The sequence below is a fragment of the Varroa jacobsoni genome, unplaced genomic scaffold (assembly GCF_002532875.2).
Source record: "Varroa jacobsoni isolate VJ856 unplaced genomic scaffold, vjacob_1.0 scaffold_334, whole genome shotgun sequence".
NCBI lineage: Eukaryota > Metazoa > Arthropoda > Arachnida > Mesostigmata > Varroidae > Varroa > Varroa jacobsoni.
In genome coordinates, this window is record NW_019213236.1 from 16,354 (window position 1) to 39,175 (window position 22,822).

At 45.5% G+C, this 22,822-nt stretch overlaps 1 protein-coding gene across 5 annotated transcripts in view; it reads right to left on the minus strand.

Annotated features, from left to right (window-relative positions):
* The window catches only part of LOC111259462 (ELAV-like protein 1), a 276,667-nt gene that overhangs the window by 15,567 nt on the left and 238,278 nt on the right, over positions 1-22,822 (minus strand). For all 5 annotated transcript variants that reach the window (XM_086967913.1, XM_022831510.2, XM_022831507.2 and 2 more), the window contains one exon: positions 1,190-1,343. In XM_086967913.1, coding sequence (XP_086824039.1) covers positions 1,190-1,343 — 154 coding nt within the window. The remainder of the gene's footprint in view (positions 1-1,189; positions 1,344-22,822) is intronic.

Consider the following 22,822-nt stretch of genomic DNA (forward strand, 5'->3'; position numbering starts at 1 on the left):
TCTCATTTTTTCTGTCTATGAGCTTAAATAAGCTCAGGAGTTAGAGTATCATCCTAGTCTGGCTTTAATCGGAAGCGAACGTATCGGAGCATGGGAAATAAAAATAGGAGGAATCAAAAAGAGAGTGAGAGAATACCGGCTTGAGTATACGTCCTGAAGCGTGGCCGTGTCTGATCCCAAAGGCCAAAAGATGGATCATCGCCGCGTGGCGCTTCGTTTTTGCTACTGCGCCGTCCAGGGAGTCTGGCGACAGTCGCCACCGAGCCCACTAACCCATAGCCGAGACACTCGATTGGTCCGCGATGTGACCGATGCTGCATCACGGTCACCCATTCCCCTACTAGGCCACAGTCTCTCCATGTACTCAACAAAGCGGCTGAAACTCTAGCGGCAGCAGATTTTCCCTTCATTCCAGATGCCTGAGGACCATCTCCCCTTCTCGCACAGTAATGCCTTATTGAGCTCGAACCGTAAACCCTACCCGCTGGTCTGCCGGCACCACGCCGCCGCTGCGGGTGAGCTCCACTCTTTACAGAGCCTTCTTTAGTAAATCGTTTGCTGCCTTCAAAAAGGACCGCTGGCTCCATTTTGCGGCAAGAAACGATGAGCACAGAGCCGCGGAGTCAATGGCCGAATCTCCAAAGCTGCAGAGACTTCCGGTTAGTCGATGGATGGAGAATCTGCCAGCAAAGGTAGCCAGATCCAGACAGAGGGGAGAGCGAGACAAAAACAAGGAAGCATTGGATATGGGTGGAAAAGTGAACAGAACAAAGACACCAAATACTGTCGGTACGTCACAGACTGGTCGGGGAATCGCTGCGCACAGGGAGGATGGCTTTGGAATGATAACAAACGCTTATTACCTCACGACTAGGGGCCAAAAGACGAAGATGGACAAAATGGCTTTTGTTGTTGTTGTTGCATGCACTAACAAGGAAAGAGGTTTACTCAAATTTATTTTTGAGCGTGTATTTATGCTCATTGTACATTTACGCTCAATGTCATTTTCTTTTTAAAAATAATAATAGTGCATCATTATCATTCCTGTAAGAGAGAAGATGTATTTTGTAAAACAACGAGAAGACATCGCGTAGTTTACGCCTTTCCATATAACTATGACTGTTCAAATGACTGTGAGTTCAAATGCTGCTGTCGTTGCAGAATGAAAGTTTGAGGGCCTCTTGCTTACCGGTGATGTTGTCGCAGAGGATGCGCGACGTGATGATTCCGCCGTAAGGGGCGAAGAGCTGCTCGAGGTCCTGCTGGGTCATGGACTTGGGCAGTCCGCTGACGTACAGGTTGGCGCCCTTAATCGCCTCGCTGCTCGGGCGGGCGTACGACACCTGGAATATTGACAGAAAAGGACAACAATGAAAAAATAGATAACTACTGCTATATTTGATTTCCGAAGCAATGTTCCTGTTATTCAATGCTATAAAGCTAGAACTTTCCTAACTGAAGGATTACAAGTAAGATTTTTAGCAGTATTCCATTCGAATATTACAAAAGGCTGCTTGGAACAAACCATTAATTATTTTTTTATTTCATCAATTTCAACTGCCCCTGTTTGGCCGGAATAACAGTAGATAATAAAGCTGGCTTGTGAGTGGTATTCATACACCGCTGTATAATATTACCTGCATCGCCGGCTTGAAGCCGTCATGCAAGCTTTATAGCAGGAGGAAGCTTGTGGGACTACTCAACGCTTGCGCCTGCGTCTTCTTCCGTCTTAGCCCTCTCATTCAGGATTGCGTCTATCCACTGTTTAGGGCAAGGGTGAATAGCAAAGGGGCAGGCTATTGAATAACTCGACGGTCCAGTGTCTCAATGGACTATTGGGAGAGCTGCCCAGTGAAAATTATGCGGTCGGCTTGGACAGACGGAGCTGTATTGCGCGCAGTGGCTGAGGCCATGCACCGCCGCTGCGGGCACCGACGAGGCACTGGCCTTACCACAATATATTAAAAGCTCGATTTTACTAAACCTTGACATACATAAAAATACAGGGATAGGGAAGCAAGCAGGTCAACTCAGGCCCAGGGAAATGGGACACTGAAGTAAAGCCAGTTTGTAAGGGGAAGGATGTGTCACTAAGGGTTGCAGCGGGCAGAGTTACATGGGGACTAGGTAAGGTACACGTTATCGAACTTATCGGCTGGCCTTCTGCAGTCCACGCAGGTAGTTGATTTGTCCGACGAATAGTCTGTTTGAAAGCCCAAGAAATTAATCTGCGGAATCTCGAAAATCAGCAACACATGCAGAACTTTCTTGAAACAGAATGAAAGCATCATCGACACGCCATCTGGCTAAGGCAAGGGGCAAATCAGGCAGAACAAAGTAATGGTTACGTTAGCAGCAGAGGTATCGTGTACCGTTGTGAAAGTCGGGGATAGTGGTCGAGCTTCCGTTAAGTGAGTGATGGGCCGAGTAAGAGGTAAAATACTAGCAAGTTTTGAAAGGGGCTCTGAAGCTCGCAGAACACTTAGTATTTCACAGCTTCATCCACGACATCAAAAGTAAACGCCACCAGCTACTAAATAACGACGAACCTATTCGAACGACGATCTTTGCGGCTTAACAGCACGAAGTGGTAGTTAGTACCTAGGAACAACCCCCCGAGCACCAGATACCGCTGCTAATTACAACGCAAATCAACCCCGTCGAACCCCTTAATGCATGGACAGCCCACGCTTGTACCTATACAGGGCGGTGGCTTTTTTCCTTCCTTAATTTAGATTTTTCTGCGATGCCTAGGTTGCGAATAGCGCAGACTGGCTAGCCAGCTGACCCAAAAAGTCGAAATGTTTTCAGTGGTTGTAATAGCAGCTCTGCACACAAAGTCCAAGGCTGATTATAACTGGACACCAAATATCAGTCTGTCCACTACTGAAATTTACAACACGATGATGAAGCGGAAGTGGTCAAAGTCAGACTCTTCATTTTATTACCATCTCGACCTGTTAACTTGTTACAGAAGCTTGTTCTCTCTCTCTCTCTCTCCCTATATATATATATATATATATTTTTTTTTTATATAAAAAAAAGAGGTTATCGACGGGTTATCAGATGGGGAGTCAAGCAAACTGGTTGAATAAAAACTGAAACACTGTCCAAGAAACCACTGTCGGCGGAAAAACTAGATTTAAATTCCAAAGGCATCAGAAAATCAAGTCAAGCCTAAAGACACGGCTACTGCAACGTGATCAAACGTAGTCAAATTTCAGAAAATCGAAGAAGTTGCCTATGAAGACGATGACGTTAAGGCAGTGTCAAGCTTTTCAGAGGTTGCCGTGCCTTTCACAAGTCAGACGTATTTCCGAAAACAAAAAACCTGTAAGCCATGTATATATATATATATATATATATATATATATATATATATATATATACACGGAGACAGAGAGAATTATATATATATATATATATAATTCATCCCCATAAAGTCTATAAACTAACGGGCCGACGCGTGAAATACATTAAAGATGCTTTAATTCGTTATGGACGTTTTTGAGGCTATGGATTTATGGCTATAGTTTACTCTTATAGTGATTATTAACATGACTCACGGATATGTCTATAAAATTTATAACAAAGCCGAAGTTTTGAGACTAACTTATTTTTATTGCATATGTAACGATAGCAGTTAGTATTGAACCTGCGAAACATTTGGATAACTGCATGCGTTAAAACTAATTCTCAGTTCCACTTTTTTAAAGATCGCGTTATTATTATGTCCCATGGCTGTATCTGCCATTTCTTGTGTGTCCTCTATTCATATATTAAGTAAAAACCGAGTGCCGGTTCAAATTCTGCGCAGAGACACATATATTCACTATGTCATGTTAATAAATAAACTGTATTTCATGTCGCGATGTGAAACGGAGAAATTTTAAAAACCGTGTACGCCTACCCTACCATCGTATACGCTGTTATTCAGGTTTCTATATTGAAGAAACAAGGCCCGCTATTCTAGAATCGTGCCGCATGCATACTTGCAGCTACACGCATGCGCACGATATGTCTTCCACTGCCCTTTTATAAGCAAGCGACCGGTTGGAAAGCAATTGTTCTTTTTATTCCGCACATATATGACCTCGTTTATGCACATGCACACACACCCGCGCAAAGAAGCTCTGCAACCGAGCTAGCCATAGAACAACGATACAAAACGAGCAAAATACATGAACATCAAGAACACGTGAGCTATCGCTATTGAAAAAGGACGACCCCTATCGGCTATCCGACTCGATCCGATCCGAACCCAGCCTGGTCGCGACGGTCGGCCCTTGTCGACGTAGTGTATGAAGGACGTGGGCAGGCGAAGGAAGCGGTAGCTAAGGTCCTTCCCTTACGTCCTTCTTCTACTTTCGTACGCTTCTGGGAGGCCTCCATCGGCTGGCGTCCGCTATTCGGCCTAGCGTGCGCCAGGCTCTGCGAGCTTTCGTATTATCCCGCATTACTACCTTTAGTAGGGGTGGCAACGTTGGTACGCAAGGAAGCTGCCGTTTGCAGCGATCGCTAGATGCAATCATCATCGACTGGAGTGACAGCCGCCGCAGTCGCCTTCGTCTTCGAAAACGAACGAACCATATGCTCTCTTTCTCTATTCGCATTTTCGTTACAAGCCTTCGCACGATGACTAAAGCCGCAAGACTAACGCACCTACAAATATCACCGCGGCGGCCTCAGAAAAGCTGTCGGCTACCATCCATAATGTCATTTCAAACGCGCACACATGCAATATAGAAGTATGCAAGGGCAAGTGGGAATCGGAAGAATCACAAGGAGGCAAAGACGGGGAAAAAGCAAAGGTTGAAGGTCGCACGCAGTAAACCTATTTTCTCCTTTAACTATGGCCACTTCACGTCCTCGCGTGGTCAAGCGGACTAGCGCCGCAACGTTGTTTCTCCACTGCTACGGTAATGGTATCAGCAAGAAAGCGTAGTCACTAAGAAATATTTAAAAATAGAGCCTTCGTTTCATACGTGCATATGAGAGCAACATATCTAAACTGAGTCCGAGGGGGCAGAGAGCGATAGAGAAACTATGTGTTATACAAGGAACTGCGTCCTTAAATCAATTCCTTTAGATGTTCTACACATGGAAGTTTAGCTGTGTATTTTATAAGAGGTGGTGAGTTCTCGTCATGTAGAAGTGCGGCAGTTTATCTTTCGATGGGTACGATTTCGAACAAAGAACTGGGCATTGCCCTTTCTAAGCCTAACGGCGTTGTTGACGCATGCCCGTAATTTTCCAATTTTTGTTGCTGCTGTCGGTGCAGTACCTCGTAAAGCAACGAATTGTCTGTACTTTGAAGGCTTTTAGTGTTCCACACTTTACCTTCATAACGCTCATCACAAAGCCTTTGTCGATACGCAGTCCTCAGCTGGCTACGTGAGCCTTGATTAAAAAACAATAGCTAAAAGGTAAAAAACTAGCGAACCAATAGGGCCTGACGCAGATGCGTTACTGTACGACGATTTAGCTACCAGCAAATAGCCGCCTGAATTATTCAAGTAACAAATTTCGTCCAGTTGAGCATTTAGGTATTTGTTTTGTCAGCACTGGAATGTTTCTTTTCTCGCGTTCCGTTCCTGCAAATATGGTCTATTTCCATTGCTAGTCTATGTTGAATGAACCCTGCCATTTTTAAAGGCATTTTCTGCCTCCCTCAACCAAAGGCAAATACTCCCAATATTGCCTGTTGTCGGGCCTATGGGTCAAATTAGTGTTCCGGCTATTTTTCTCTCGTTGATTGCCTGTGCCTGAGTTCTTTTGTAACTAGCCTTTTCCAATTCGGCACCATGGTCTAACGAATGAATAGCAAAGTCGAAAGCATTTCGAGTAGAAACTTTTTGCAATTGACCGTCGGCGTTGTCGGCTCCGGCGTCCCTTGTTAATGGTTTTTTTTCCATGGTTAGCAGAGGATTCCCCCTTTCTCTTCTATACACCATTTTTTTTCAAGAATAACTACGTTAACGGCTGTCTAAGAAGCTGCAAGAGCCATAAACTTTCTAAGACGATACGTAGTGACGGGCAGAAAGGATATAGGGATCCATATAGGAGTTGCTGGCAAAAACGGAAACAACGGAGGGTTCTAAAATGATTGTTATCAAACATCCTCTTCTTCGAACTCTGTTCCCTCACTAGCTATTGGATACAACTGAATGATTCTGCATGGTCCTGTGTATCTCTCGGGGGCGCGGATTGACATGATGCGCCAGTAACAGCTGTATAAATACCACGCAAGTAGCTAGCTATCGCCGTCTGCCGTTCTGCACAATAATCTGTCTGGTTCGATAACGATGGCCTGGGCCCATTGCCAGCGTCAACGTTATATGACCGCCTTCTCTCATAACTCCTACAGCCCTAGTGGTCATATATAGAAGAACGACAAAAAAGATGGGTAAACGCGCCTAAGCGAAACAACAAACGCTTACAGTAGCGAAAAAGCGTATCCTACAGGGATTCTGTGGGCATTCACGGGGGCGGCGTTCCGTGATCAAATGAGAATTTCGTCTGTTTTTCCCATCAACGATTTTTTTTCGTTTCGTTCTGTTTTTAATTTCACTCATTAGCGTATCCGTGTTTCTCGGCAACGCCTCGTCATGGCCGGCATTGCTGTTCTGGACGTAGAAGCGCTCAGAGCTGACAGAAGCATTCAGCCTTAATCAGCGAGTTCGTTGTTGAATCCGACAAAATAACGAAGAGAGCAGAGCGTCCTCTTAGAACCGATTGCATCGCGATGAAAACGGCTGTTTTTTTTTCGGCGCGAAGATATGCTCGAGTAGATTCTACTATGCGACAATGATAGTGTGTAATCAATAGGAGGCGTCCCTGCTGTAAAGAGCAAAACAGTGAGCACGATTGAGCGTTACCTGACGCTAACGAAAAGCTTAAGCGTTGCAAGAAGAATGGGACAGCATACTGATTGAGCGCTTCTTGTGAAAAGGAAAAAACTACTAAAACGTCTAATTTTATATCGTTTGCCATTGCTACTTATTCAAACGGAGTTTCGTACGTCGTTATAGATGCCTTGGACAGATGTTTCAATGAGTAGTAAACGACAGGAAGTGGGCCGCCTTAACTTAGTACGATTATTGGATATGAATGAAGCATCCTCTGCTGTCTGTATCATCTGATCAAAAGACTATTACTCCTGAGCGTACTACAGTATCTGACATTTATTTTCATCAGACGGGTCGATAAAAAAATAATTTACTGTCAAGACAGCAGTATGTGTATTGTATATTGCAGCAGGACCTCGTATTGCACCACTTCCACTTTTGCACAACTTTTGGTGACAATAAATGTGGTGGATTTCGTAGAGAAGCATTCTAGAAGCGATTTTTTTAAACTTAACTTCTTAATAGACAAGCCGCGACTTTTACTTAGAGTTCCGTTGAAGGCCACTTTTATAGGGCTTTTATCCTATAGAAATTATCCTTAGCCTGCATCTCGAGTGAGATAAGTTTCTCCGGTAAATGAACATAGGCCGTCTCACTGAGTGCTTTAACCCTTTTAGACGCACTCTTTTGAAAGTTATAGTCTACTTGAATTCATCTTCTTTAAAGTTGTATGCTCCTACCGCTGCCCTGTTAATTAAAATCTTCAGTGGGCAGCGACAACTATAATGTTCCATTAAGCATTATAAGATAAGACTGGATGCAAAATCTACGTCATGACCTCAAAGGATGGTTTACCAGCTAAGCTGACAGCTCAGTGGGTAGGGCTAAGCACAGTTAGTTCCACTAACAGGAAATCCGTTGTATAATACGCCGTTTAACATATGTGCGAAAACGAGGAATTCAGCAATTGAATCACCCGCCTTCGTTGGCCCCTTTCGTAATAATGGCGATGCTCCATAATCCAGAAGCTTTGTTATGTAATACTATATATAGTGTATAAGTATCGAACACAATATTATATAATATGTACACGTGTAGCGAGAAAGCTCTCACTCGTGAGTGTTTTTCTTTGTTACAGGCATCGTTATGTATCATTGTTACTACCTGTACCTAATGCAAGCTACTGTATACGCAGTAGCTCGCATTAGGTAACAACTAACCAATTGACAGTCTGAAATCTCTAATAGACAATTTTGTATAAATGGCAAACTTTTGTTCAAAGTTCGTTCGTTGTCCATGCTTGAGCCGCATGTCCAAGACACACTCTCAATCAGTACGTCGATCGTTGTTAAAACTTTGTCTCCTTTTCCCGGCACGGTCCGCGCTCCCTCGCCTCGAAATAAGACGTCTTCAAATTAGGACAAAGCCTGAAAAGAACTTACTTAACAATCGTTCGGACCTTTCCGACAGCGCCACCATTATCATGGGCAGCTCTCGCACATGCGCTCTGACAACGTACGTGCGCATATATAGACCGAATGTATATGTGCAACGACAAACAATATTTCTTCATCTTTGTAACATTTTCGTTTTCTCATTTTACGTCAAACTTTCTCGTGCGTCTTCCCCTTTCCCTCTCTTACTATTTTGTCTCTCGTGTGGGTGCTCAGGGCGCCATAGGTCGGTCTATTTGAATCAACCGGGCCGTATGCATTCTATGTGTACAGTGTACAATCGTTCCCCAGCCAAAGTAACTAGCTTCAAGCCGCTGTAATGTCCTACACGGACATCCATTGCCGAACCATCAGCTATTCCTGCTGCAGCAGGAATAGCTGTTAGACTAGCGGCGCGAGCCAAAGATCAACACGAAATAATTTATTTACAGCGTTGCTGTCGGCGGTTACATTGGTCACGTGCTGGCGTTTGTTTACTCTATCTGTTTGTTTCTTTCATTGTTGTTGTTATTATTGTGGCATAGGCGATTCTGGTGGCATTTGGAGTTTGACTTCGTTGCACCTTCGGTGCCACCGCCGCTACTACAACTTTTCCTACCGCTGCATTTTTCATCTCATAAACTGCCGTTCGTTACTTCAGCTTCGTTGTATTCAGTTTTTATTCGCATTCATTTCGTTAACGAAGGTGGTGGCCAGAAAATATCGGAGTAACTGGGGGCAGTATGAGAAGGCAACAATAGAGAGAACAGCAGCAGTCGTTGAAAATACAGTGACGACAGCAGAGATAATCGTACGGCTTTGTTGGTTCACGTTACTACCAACGCTAGTGAGACAACGAATAGGAAAGGGCCGTTGCCGCAGAAGCAATCGTTGTACGGTTGCAGCTGCGTTCGAAGCGTTTTTTTTTTCAAACGAAGCGATCGGATAATAAATCCACGGACCTAGAAGCAGAAACGATACGCGGCCAACCTCGCTACGAGTTGTTTTTTGTGTCCTAAAATAGCCTGCTTGCTGCGACTGCTATTGCTATTTGGAAAATGCGCGGGTTTTTAAATGAAGTCCATATCAAGCTAGGGAAACCTCCACGGGGGCTAAAACCCATAACACATTACTACTTTCTGACCAAGTTGCCGATTGACCTAGCTCACAATAAAGGCCGTCCTGCAATAAAGATATTATCCGCAGGTTATAAATGCCAAAACGAACGGCACAGTAACGGTTAACGTCTGCTAGCCAGGGCTGTTTTAGTTGCTGAGCAACCGGCTGCTGCGTTAAGTGCGCAGCTGTTGGTTTCTTTTGCCATTGGTTCATTTTGTGATGATTCGATCGACTCGAGTTACCTGTTCTCAGCTCTTTCTTTCTTTTGTGCGTCTTCAAGCGCCCTTCTTGGCCGACAATACTTCAAGATGTGGATGTCCTAGTGGAGCCAGCTTGCAGGCCGCTTTCCGAACTAGTAGTATTAGTGAATTTGTTCAGCGTGCTCGTTTTCTGAAGGACGACGACGAAGGCGACGATGGCTGTGGTAATGGTGGTGATGGCGCTTATGCGATTGTTCATGCATTCGTAGCGCCCCTTCATAATTTCGGTTTTCCCCTTTCACCCTTTTTTTCTGCTTCGATGCCGCATGCGCACGCTAATGACTGCTCGGACTTGCTACGGATCGACACTGCCGATGAAGCAGAGGCAAAAGCAACGAGCCTATCTCATCATCGTCATGATGAGTTGGTCATGCGGATAATGACGGTGATCACGGTCATAACATCGCGTACCTAAAGAGTGACGCTGTCTAGTGGAGAGAAAATCACACTGAACTATTGGATTGAGCGGCCAATAAAAAAGCACACCCGTTGACGAAGGCCGGTTCACAAGCTTACGCCGGATTACGTTTCTAGACACTGCTGGTGGCTTTAAGGATTAGCTGATTGACCAGAAAGGAAGTCAGTGAGTTATGTTGCTGATATGAGCTCCGTAGTCCATTAACACAACTTCATGCTACCAGCTCGTAAACCAGCTAAAAGGGGTTTCATCGCAAGCTCAGCCATCAACGGTCAAGTCTATCAGCCGACAGGTTGACATCTTGAAGACTGCTTATTCTGCCGTTGCACCTTAGCTCCATTGACCTAATTGTCGCAAATCATTTACTCATTGATTGTTGTTTCGGAATTTAGAGTATTTTCCATTGGTTTAGGTCCCCAAATTTTACTAGAGATATAATAATGGTCAGTGTTAGCTTTGTCATAGTATTCGGTAAGACTGAGCCAAGCTCATATGCTCAGTCCCTTTCATCTATGTAGCTATCCACTTCATTTTCAGTATATCTTCGTCAATTCACCCCCTTGAGGTTTGTCGATCATTGATGACACCCGACCCAACGCAGAGGTCCTTGTTTTTGATTCAGCCTGCCGCCCTTTCCGCTGCAATCGTGGAACGAAACAGACGATAGGACACAAAATTTCACTGGCTGGCGAATAATATTGACTCCAACGCGATTAACCCACTCAAATGAATAGCGAAATTTAACAGTTTGCTTTCGTTTAGTCAGTCGGAGGTTGCTGGCATTACTGTGAAGAATCTCTGTTTGAGCCCGCTTCTGCTCAGTACTTTCTCTAAGTCTCCTAAACTTCATACTCAAATTATCGAACTTCCATTTAGCTTTTCTAAATGCTTCACTGGGCCTATACGAAAATTTGTAAACGTTCTAGAGTGAGGACGATTACGGCAGCCGCTGAGCTCTTCCTGGAGAATCATTACCAGAGGAAAGTTTTATATGTGCCAGTGAATGGCGTCGTCCCCTTTTCCAACTCAGTTCCCAGAGCCGCTTTCCCTCCCGACTCTGCCAGCTCTTTTTATCATTTGTTATCCATATTCTTTGTTTTTTGCCGCGCCGTGTCTACTTTTCAGGTGAGTGTTTCATGGTCCTCTAACTCTACGTTGCTCGTTTTTTTTTTTTATCTCTTGCTCATCACACCGGACCTTCAAATGAGATTACCATAGTTTTTTTAGGGCTCGGCCCACTATGGCCATCTTATTATCGGAATTTCCCGTGCAGGTGTCAATGCTTTTTCAACAAGTTTGTCTCCGTCTATGGTTTTCTACGACGAGAACGTTACTCCCATCCGTCCCTGGGAACCGACACCATTGCCATGATGAACCGTCGCCGTAGGCTGCTGCGACGTTCGAAACCAGAACGTCACACAGTTCCAGCTTTAAAACAGCTGAACACAGCGAGCTGTTCCTAAGTCGAAGTCACATCTACACCATCAAAACTTCACGAGTCTTGTTTTCCGTGATCAGACTGTGCATCGTTGGCTGGCCTGGCTAAGTTGGACGGACCTCGTCGACGTGGGACGACATGAGTATTGCCATTGGCGCCGGCGTTCACTAGCGGTACGATCATTAATTGGGGGCTGAGGGAGCGATTGGGAGCTGGCGGTTGCGAATCGAGACCTCTAGGGAAGTACCAAAGGCATTGGTCACAGTTGCTTGCAGCAGCAGCTCGCCCCGCGGTGAAGTAGTCCAAACGTAATATTATACTTAAAGAGGGAACAATACACAGCGGCTATTCGATCGAATAGATGGCACGCCAGTCAGTGACTCAGCACCGTATTTTCTTTTAATAATGATCCTAAGATGACCGTGATGACAACTACTACTATTACTGTTACAACAAGGAAGATGAGACATCGTTCTCGTCGCCCCTTCTTAAGGCTCAGTTCTGCTGCGGCCGCTTGCAGCCCCGTTCAACGGCAAGGCTCTCGATCTCGATTTGTCTTTTTTCTCTTTGCTGCTCTTCATTCTCGGTTCCCGTTTTTGCCCGATGCAGACGAACAGGGGAAATGTTGCGGCCAGCATTGGCGGCTGGCTCGCCTGAAAGGAACCGACCATACCCTAACCAAGCGAGTAAATCGAGCTGCTCAATCAAGTGCAGGATGAGTGAAGTAATAATTCACGCGACGGGTGGACATGACGGGAGTGGTGAGACAGCGACAGCAGGAGCAAAGCGCCAGTCCTGGTAGCCTCGAGACGATGAAAACGTTGGTCGACTACAACAGTCGAAAAAGGATGATGCCTACCGAATCGCCAATACAGAACGACCCAAAGGGCCATTCTGGCCTTCATGGTATGCTTTGATGTCTAAGTCTCCTGATAGTGGCGTTTTTTTAGACAGGAACAGCTCCTGTCTTGCTTTGTCTGGGTGAAACTTGCCGCATCAGGCCTGTTTCTCCTTCAATACGTCGTCCATATGTCAGCTGTTTGACCAAAACTACAGGTCGTATATCCACCAATCGGATATGGCTAAGGAGGATGGAAAAAAACGCAGAAAAAAAGAGTAGAGGTTCAGCAATCCGTAAGGCTACAATCTCACGTTGCTGGGTCGTCCTGGTGGCAACTACGGGACCAATCAATGGAGTCAAGCGAGTTGTCCATGCGGGACGCTAGAGTGTGTTACATCACAGGCTTCATATTTGTCAGCCAGGGATAGTTAATAATAAAATATGTAGACGAAGGGATCGTCTTTTACACGCATGCACTTAACTAGTGGTCGTACTTGAATGATATTTTCAATAAATACTTTTTTTCTATTTTTTTGCTTAGTGATTATGTGGTACGCAGTTAGTCTCACAAGCACCCCTAGGTAAAAATTAACCACCGGAGTAATCCCTGTGGTCGTAATCTAACAGGCCTATTCTAGTTGCTTATTACTGTATTATATATTAAACAATCAGCATACACGTCATTATAACATTCTAACAAACATAAATTTTGTTCATTGATACGACGTGATGGGCAAGCAATACAAACCAGGGCTTAGGTCTGACCTTACTAAAAAGTGTTTTCAGTGAAACGAAACAATCGTTTGTTTTTGTAGCATTTTTTATGATGCCGCTTCAACATATACTCATTGACCTCTCAGTATTCAGACATCATCGATTTGGTCATCTAGCTGCCTACTTTTAGCAGTAATAATAAACAATACGGATGTAGTACAATTTAGCTGCAGTTGTTGGAAACTCACTTTATCCGATGACACACGTGGATGGATGGCTTGTGACAAGCGTTGTATCTATTTGTATAAACAGCTTTCTAGAGGTCATCAAACCCCAGAAACGAGACATGATGTCAGAATGTTTGCTATCTCTCTGTCGAATCATTGATCAATGGAAGCAAGCCGCATAAAACAGGAACGGAAAGCCACGACAGGCAGTGGCACACAGGATTATGGGGCAGAGAGCAGATCGGAAGGCACAGTCTTAAAAAGCGGCTAGCTAGTTGGCTGGTGAGTCTGGGCGTAAAAGATGGAGCCGCAGGTAAGAATAAATGACCATCCGATGCTTCCTATCCGTCTCTGATTTATATGGTTGCCCGTACAAAACGCGTCAGCGCGGAGCCGAAGGGATGAGGAAGGGGTAGTGGCAAGGGTGATAAAGTTGGGAGAATGCAGCTGCAAATGCGCTTTCGGGCACTGTCTCGTCATGTAAGTACTGCTATTGGAAGCCTCCGCCTGTCTTTTTCGTATCGCGGAACCCATCGCCGCGTCCCATAGCGCTTCCCGTGGAAGCAATACTAACGTTGACGGCTAAACATATATCTCGCCGAAATCCCCATATACACTTATGGATAAACCAACACGTATAAAGATACTGGCAGATACACTCAAGGAACGAAACCACTCAGGCAAGCGACGAGTGACAGTCATATGCTTGTCGAAAAAGTTCTCCCAAAGCGACAGCAACACATCTCGTACGCTGTCTATGTGCTACAAAATGAGAAGTGACACTCGTGTAGGGGAGGGAATGCCTCCCTTTGACACCGCCTGCGCCGCTTTCGTCATCGCAGAATCCATTATGACTACATCCGGATTGGACACTATCCTCCTTGAGAGATTGGACGATTGTCGATGAAAAAATGCCGCTTTTGGTCAGACCCTGCTCCAAGGATCTTAGCCTTTATACCGTTTCTGCTACCACATTTCCTGTTGGTTCCGTAACCGCTATTATCGCCACCGTTCTATCGACTTATCTTATTCGCTTCTGCTGCTGCTGTTGCACCTGCCATGGCTGCGACTGCCGCAGTCGCAGCTGCTGTCTTTCATTATGGAGAAAGGACAGCAAAGAAAAGCGTAGCAGCGAAACAGAGTGAAAGAGAAACACAACAACGAAAAGGCGAGGCCAGCCAGCACGCCAAATCAGGGAAAGTTGCACCGTACTGAACTGATGCATAGAGCCGACTTGGCGACACGGCGGCGCCTCGACCAAGCAGCTATACGGGCTGGTTGGATATCGTTGTCTCCTGCTCAGGAGTCCCGTTTTTATCCTGGACGTTTGTCGATAGCCAAAAGATATATGGCTAGTCACTCTAAACCCCATAAATCCCCCCAGTCCGGCAGTAGATCCGTTCCTGTTCCCGAAAATATCTAAGGGTCAAGTCCTTAGTCAGGTTATGCCTCCTCCACCTACTCAGTGACATAAACGACAACCGCTGCTGTCGCCGCCGCTGTCTTAAGTGTTCAATGCTCAATCCTATAAAGCTAAAGTCGGTTTACCGCCTACTAACTTAGGTCAACCAAAGGCAACCACCTAGCACGGATACCTAGTAAGAGGTCTCCAAGGCCATTCCGGACCCATCAAAAAACGAATGAAGGGTAACCAAGGTCTGCCGACCTAGGCGGCCTTTCCTAAAACGCGTATCTACTGAGCATCAGCAGCACAAATAATAAAATATTTCACGAGACGACACTACCGTCATCTCGTTCAGCAGCAGCAGCAGCCGTAACAGCCAACTTGGAAGGAGGCGACAACCGCGGATGCAGGGACGGCGTCGAACGGTAGCAAAGTACCCCTTATACCACTTCAAAAGCGTGTCTGCTTTATTCGCTTACTCTCTATTCTATCGCGAAAGCTCTCATTCGGCTGCTGTTTTCGTTCTATTGGGGGCGGAAGACAAGAAGACAAAGAGAAAATATAGATGGGTGGCCAGACGCAAGAGAAGTGGATGTCATCTACTGGCTGGACATGCTGGCGACAGTCGATAGACGAGGGGTGCTCTGGGCGTGTGGGAATTGTTCTGCTGGCCGGAGGCTGATGGGAGATTGCGGCGAATACGATCGAGAGTGGCGGGTTGTTTCAAGCCGAAAAGGCCCTAAGCTAGGACATGGAAGACAGGCATGCCCAACCGCCTAGGAAGAATAGAACCCCGCACTCTATCCAAGCTAGAGCAGTGTCCACCACTTATCAAGTTTAAAGGGGAGGCCATAAATTTCCAAAGCACAACTCACCACTAAAAGTTGTGGCGCTCGGCCTCTGTGGCTCGCCATCGTCCGTTTCTGTCACAAGAAACGAGGGTACAGTGCATGAGGTGAAGGAACCCAATTCAGTGTCGATGAAACGCGGCAGCTAGTCAAGAGTGTTGGGACTATGAACCGCCTTTAAATACAGCAAGCAGCCGAAGAAGCGACTAAGAGATCTACTCTCATAACGACGTAGTGGCTTCAGTGGTCATAGCTGCAGCAAACTGTACAGAGTCTGTCTCCGCAAGGAGGGGCTGTCGCGGCTTAGTTAGAAGCGGAAAAAAGAAAGGCGGCTTGCTTAGCGAATTTTACCGAACACCAAGCAGGCAGAGGTTGGCCTTGCTACCCAGTCATGTCCCATGACCCAGTGGGCTGGCAGAGAATGGTGACGAAGACCGCTTAAGGCTGACTGAACAACTAGGCATGCGAGCATGGAATGAACGTTCTTTGCTGTGCACCAGACTCGGCTATCCCGTTCGTTACGCCGGGCTGGGCTCCGTCGGCCGGACAGCGGCCACGAGGAACATCGTGAGACAGTGTACGACGCCCTTCGGCTCACAAGCTGCTTTCAGACTCAGCATACAATTTGGTTAAGTGAGCTAGCGGAGGACAGGCACCTCCGTTGGATGGAGTGAAGGGCTAGGGGGGTAAAAAGGAAGGATGAGTACTAAGAACCACTAGAAAAAACGACCCTTAATAAGTACCACATTGGCTTTCCATGGCTGTTGGGTGTTTATGCATGCTTTTCAGCAATGCCATGGTCCGCAGACTAGATGGTATCGCGCCGTGGGAGAAGTGCAACGTTGTTTCCAACTCCGACGTTGCTAGATTGTGGTACTCAGCTATGGTTTGTTACCAAGATAGTAACCTTAAACTGTACAACTAGGATAAATCCTAGCCGTAATTATCTGGCGTGTCCTGGACGTGTTTCTATAATGTGATATTATTAAGCGATTCTTTAAATTTACATTGTTTACTTAAATGGTAGATAGTATGTGAGAATGAACCCAGTGACAACAAAACTGCCTGGGAAAGACGTGTTTTTTTTTGCTTATACGAGCACTCAGCCATCAGAGATAAACAAGAACATGACATATACTCATTTGCATTGTATCAACCTATTTGCCTTGCGTATGTCGCGTTTAACCGTGTTTTCCTCTAGACCGAAAGCAAGATGCTTGGCTGCTTGCCCCCTCCCCCACGGCCCGCCACGAGTCTGTTAGGCAGAAACGTCAGTTTCCAAAAAAAGCCAGTCTGAGGAGAAGGCAACCGGAAGAGCCGCTAGAGTCGATTCTTTCGTTCTCCAAGCCCTTTGAACCGGCTAAAAACGTTGTTCTTCGGGTATCGTCGTTTGTCAGCCGAAGCAGAGAACCAATACCAGAAACGACGCTCTTGGCGTTTTTTCGTAGCACGCCACTTGCGTGGAAATGTGGCCCTGCTAATGCTGCTGCTGCTGTACGGCATCAACGGCGGGCCACTTGAAAACGTTTGAAAGCGATGCACTCCCCCGTTCTAAAACAGAAGAAGGAGCCGAAACACGAGAGGCGCAACATTATCACAAAAGACTCAGAGCCTGTCTGACGCACAACAGGTACACGGGTTCAGTAAAGTGATCTCCAAATGCAGTATTTTCCAACCAACGATAAAATGGTATCCATGAGTCTGGAACCGTGACCGCCGTTACATGGAAACGGAGCAAGTTTCTATGCCTGTGCCCCATGCTAACGTCTTCCTGCGGGCTCTGGTGCTCAAAACTGCGAGACCAAGTGAAGCGAGTCCGCTTCGTCCGAAAGTTTTGGCTGAATCCGCTGTCGGCTTCTTCCGCCTCTTGTTCACTAGAGGCAATCCAAAAAAAATGAAATAACTTTCAAACCAGGCAGGCTTGCCTGCTTTTTTCCTGGCTTCTTTATTCCCTTAAAGCCATTTTACCATTCGCGATTCGTGGCTTCGTTCGAGCCGTCGACGGAGCAGTGGAGCGACGGGGCTTGCGCTGAACTGAAGACGAGACGAGATGGGAACGTTGAAGACACAAAACAAAGAGGATCCAACCATATGGAGCACACGGATATGTAGGGCATGTGTGTGCGTTCCCGAATGCTGTCCAGGCTTTGTGTCCGGCCTAAGCGGGTTTCTTACTGGCGCTGCTTTGCCACCGTTTGAGATAGAGATCTGAGTCGAAAAGAAGTGCGACACGTGAACTACACGAGGGTCCTTCCACGAAGGAAGAAAATATTGAACAACTTACGAAAAACGAATAGCATCATCAAGTAAGGTTCGAACGAGAAATAGGAGAGCTCGCAGAGCGGCCTAGATCAGGACCAAGAGAATTTTGACACTCAATTCTTTGCTTCATGTACCGAACCAGTAACGAGCAATAAACATCAGATCAGGCTATGCCACCGATCCAGATGGGAAGGTGGATTGCTATGCAAAGATAAAAACTCCGAGAAGATATTGCACCATGAACTTTGAATAGGTACTGCCACTTTTCCTGGAAGACGCATTTTCAATGTAAAGGTTTGTCGCTTGATCGTATACAATTTCTGAAGACTTTAATGGAAACCTATCCCCACTCAGACTTATCCTGTTATATATGCTAAACCTGTGGAATAGACATGCAAACGTATTTACTTTTTTCAGTTTTACTTCACCTTACTACCCAATATTCCGGTAACCCCAATATTCCCAATAAGGTGCCTGCTCATTAGGACAAGGTTGGGGGCGAAGAAATCTGATTTTTCCTATTTCCACTGATTGGCGCGCGTTAAGGCGATCGCATCATAAACCTCTCTACTCATCCCCCTCTCTCTTTGTCTCTCGCTTCTCGTCTTTCTAAAATACCAAGGGCGGCTTTTATCTAGTGAGGGATGCTATTTCTTCAACTTTGTTAGAGAATCGAATCCATGTAGCTGAAGATGTGAGAAGCTTCTGTCCGAACTAGGCTTCATTATTTTGTTTCTTTGCTGGCAGATGAACCAGTAGGCGGGTGGTTGCTTGTGGATAAAATCGAGGTCGTCCTTTCGATATAAAAACTACCTCCAGCTGAGTCAAAGAAATGGTATAATGCACACGAAGTGCTTGTTTGTAACTTGGGTCGACTCACCTGTAACCATAGCAGATAGAGGACACATTAAGTTCAGAATTTCAGTCACAGAGTCACATACGCTGTAACTATATGCACTAATGTATATACAAACATGATCATCTTTAATGTATTTAATTTTATTAATAATTTATATAATAATTAATATTAAAATAATTTAATATTGATTGTTATTGTTTGTAGCCAATGTCATCGTAATGGGCACTCGATAATATCAACGACAAGAACAAAACCACTACTAATAAAAAAATAGTAATGATCATAACATGAATAATATAGGTTGCCTAACAGTACTTTTTGGGCTGCTTGTTCGTAGAGTATCGATTAGTCACTGGCGATCATTTGCCCCAAGTGATTGTAGGATAGATTGCTGCTGCGGCTATCGCAGAAGCACGATGCTTGGCCAGTGGGTTTTGATACTAAGCACGAATTCGGACTAGCAGTCGACACATTTTTTGGCAGTATCAGCTCTAACAGTTCGATCAAGGCTTAACTTCCTCGCTATCGGTTTTCTGCCAGTTATTACCCATCTATGTATCTAGACATCTAGCAAAACTACATATGCACGGTACGAGAGCTATTTAGAGCTTAATTTGTTTACCGCTGTGCCTCACCAAAATCCTACCACTTGTAGCACACAGATCTAGAGGAAGGACACAATTACCGTTTGTCCCGGAATGAGTGGACCCGGCCTGCGTGCGGTAGATCTGCACACCAATAGGAAATGAATTTTCGCTTAAGGTTATTCAGCTTCGGCGTAGAAAAGTTTGTATCGATATGCTCGTTATCTGCATTACAAGAACGCTTTAATACAACTCACATACGTTTTTTTTTTAGTTACGACACCGTACCTCACTTCGACGTACTTTGTCGCAGTATTGCGGATCCTAGGCCATTCTTTAGGTGCACTAGTGCCCATTATGCACACACTCTTTTATCTCTGGTTCTGTGTCGGTACTTGTTTTAGCCAAACACAAACAGAATTTTGACCTCATCACTAAAATTACGCGATACGCCTATATGCCCGTAACACTTACCACCTAACATGGGTAGCTCCACCCACTTACATAGCTGGCAGTAGTCAGCTACATGAATGTGTTGACATCGTTTTTTTACTCCTGATTCGTTAGGGCTTCACCTACGTACCGTACTAGATTCACCGCACTCAGCCACTAATATCTGCCTTAGTCATCTTAGAACCAGCTTCTCTTCACTATATTTTTGTATCTTGCCCATGTTCGGTGTTTACGTGGTCCTACAGTGTTACCCGATCTGCTCTCTTTGTGAATTCCTCTTGCCGAACCCATATACGTAGGGACACGACCCTGCGTTAGCGTTTGTTATCTTCCAGTTGTTCAAATCCGTTACTCACTTTGCTTAATGCACGAGCGCACGTAAACTAGCTCGCAGGCCCCATTTCTTTCACCGGCCTTAGGGAGTTCTCCCATAAAAGAACCTTTGCTGGTACTTTAACCATTATCCGTACCGTTGCTTACTAGTACTGCTGCGCTTACTCAGTGCCTGTTTAGCAATTTGAACCATCTGTGCGTATATCACAAGGAGAGCTGCGAGACGACTGACCTCCTGATTTTCTCCGTCGTGCCAACGCCGTTTTCACTGACAGTGCCCGGGTATTATCAATAGGAAACAAGTAGTAAAAAGTAAAAACAGACAGAGTGAGCTCGTGGTACTTTTTCACAAAACTGAAAAAGGGGACTACGCTAAAGTGCTGGTATATTCCCTTATCTTGTATTGGGCCTTTTAGTGAGACAAGAAAACCGGTCGGCGCGTGCAACCCGCAATCTGATCAGCTCTTCAATTATTTGCCTGCCTCGTCAAGCTCAACACCTGTATCGGAACCTGCTGTTTCGCGCTGTCGAGCTGTGTTCTGAAGGAGCGGCAGTTAGACAGACGGGCAGGATCGATGTGCTATATAGCATAGAACATAACCAGATCATAGCGGTATTGACTGCGGAAACCACTGTCCACTTCACTTCGGCTCTTGCCATTTTTACCAGACTTTGGTTGTTTCGCCGCTTCACCCACTCGTGACCTAATGCAAAATTTGTGTTCTTCTTCTCCGCCCGTCTGCGTTTCGTTCGCTCGTGGTACAAAGTGTGCTTCATACGGTCCTCCGTCCGTCCTAACGCGCCCTTGTCCATTTGCATGGCTACCCCAAACTAATTCGAACGATGAATCACCGAAGACGAGCAGGCCACGCTTATAGGCATCGTTTGGCTCGCCTGACTGGTAAAGAACGAACAACTGACTCTTGGAGCAGCACAATTAGCTACTTGGTTTTGAGTAGCGGGGAATCTCACGTCTTTGAGTCGAAACTCGTCGACGTATCGTGATGCGGTTGGCATCGCGGTCAAAAGGGCACTCACTTGTTACAGGCTGGAACCTACTCGTGAATACAACGTCCTCTCTGACATTAGGTGGTTTTATGGGTACAACCCAAGGACCATTGCTGGTCTACGTTGAAACTGTGAACAAAGGACGGAGCTACGCAAACGATACTGATGAGGCTGGTGATACGTTGCGATGTACTACAGAAGTGTTCGTGCTAATAGATGCTTGGGATTTATCTGCCAGAAATGCTCCATTTGTCTCTTCTTCCGTCATCAGCCATTGTACAGTACGATTGCATGATATGTTAGACGTTTTCCAAACATAAGTATTAACTTTACAGCGAGTAGAAATGGAGGTCGTGTGATCTAAGGTGTCCAAGTTACATCATCGGAGAAGTGGGATATTTCACTATCTGCAGGCAGGCTTATATCTAGTAGTTGAACTGCTATTTCTCCTCAAGTCTCTACTTAATCGCATTTGTATTAGACTAATTGAGACCATCATATACGTGGCATACTTGAAATAACGCCTTCGCACATGTCTATGCAATGTCATACGATGGGATCGTACGAAAACATCAATGGTTTCAATTTCGTCGTTTTTTCGGCACTATTTTCTGTCTATCAACGACGACTGCTGCAGAATAGTCAACGGCAGTCGGAAGAAAACAAATGAAATACAATGAGTAAAGTACGTAACCACCCAGTGGTTAAGTGGGACAACCTCTTTTCTACTGACTGAGCCGGCGAGCTAGCCAGCTGGAGAATGGAGGCTTGTTTTCTAGTAGTCTCGACATTATTGGCGTTATTGTTCTTGTTAAGGCTGACGACATAGGCTTAGATTGGTCTGCTACTACTGCTGCTGCTACTCGGGCCGAACAGAATAGGCAGCGGGAGAAAGCATCTGTTCTGCTTTCTCGTTCCTTCTGTCTCGACAGGGATCGCGTGTAAAGGTTCAGATGCAGGGGACTGCTTCGTGGGGAGATCGGGATATATTGGAGAAATTACGACGTATTAGGAGAACCAAGCGACCGAGGGAAGGGGGTTCGGTAACCCCAATACGGCTCGATATACCTCGTCCTCCCTACCGACCCAGGCACAGGCCACCTTTACTTACCAGGCCGCATGTCGGAAGAAAAAAAGGTAATTAAATTTCGCAATCAGTACTTCGTAAGGGGCGGAGCCCGGGGATCGGACCACACTCAAGGCGAAAAACTATACCGACAGGAAGCACTGAAAGGATTAGGAGCCGCGGCAAGAATGCGGGAAGACCTAGTAGGCAATAGACGAAACTGTTTATAGTCCGCAGAGTAGGGAAGTACAAACGACTTAGTCGCCGGCGCGTACTCAACTATCGTCGTTTATTCAGTTTTTTTTAGGAAATGGCGATCGGTATCGCCTATTACGCTACCCGCCAGTTATCATTCCACCAGTTTTTCCCTATTAGTCTTTGTAGACTAGTATAAATCAGCAGGCGTAGGCGCATACAAAAACAAAGGATCGATAAGGGCGTCCATATTCAACTATGAGGGCTAACTCTTCGTTCTTGCTCCTAAAAGTATTGTATACTAGTTGTGGTCAATTATTGGGTTCTCGTTTAATTCAATTCATGCTTTGTTCATGACGGTAGTACAGCAAATAAATAAAGCTACTATCAAGTATCTAATATGAGGCGATTCTCGATCACTCTTGAAGTTGCAATCAAGTTGCGATCATCAGCAGTGTCCCTGTTTATTGAGTCAAGTTAATTTTGAATTCGTCTCTAGTTAATGATTCCA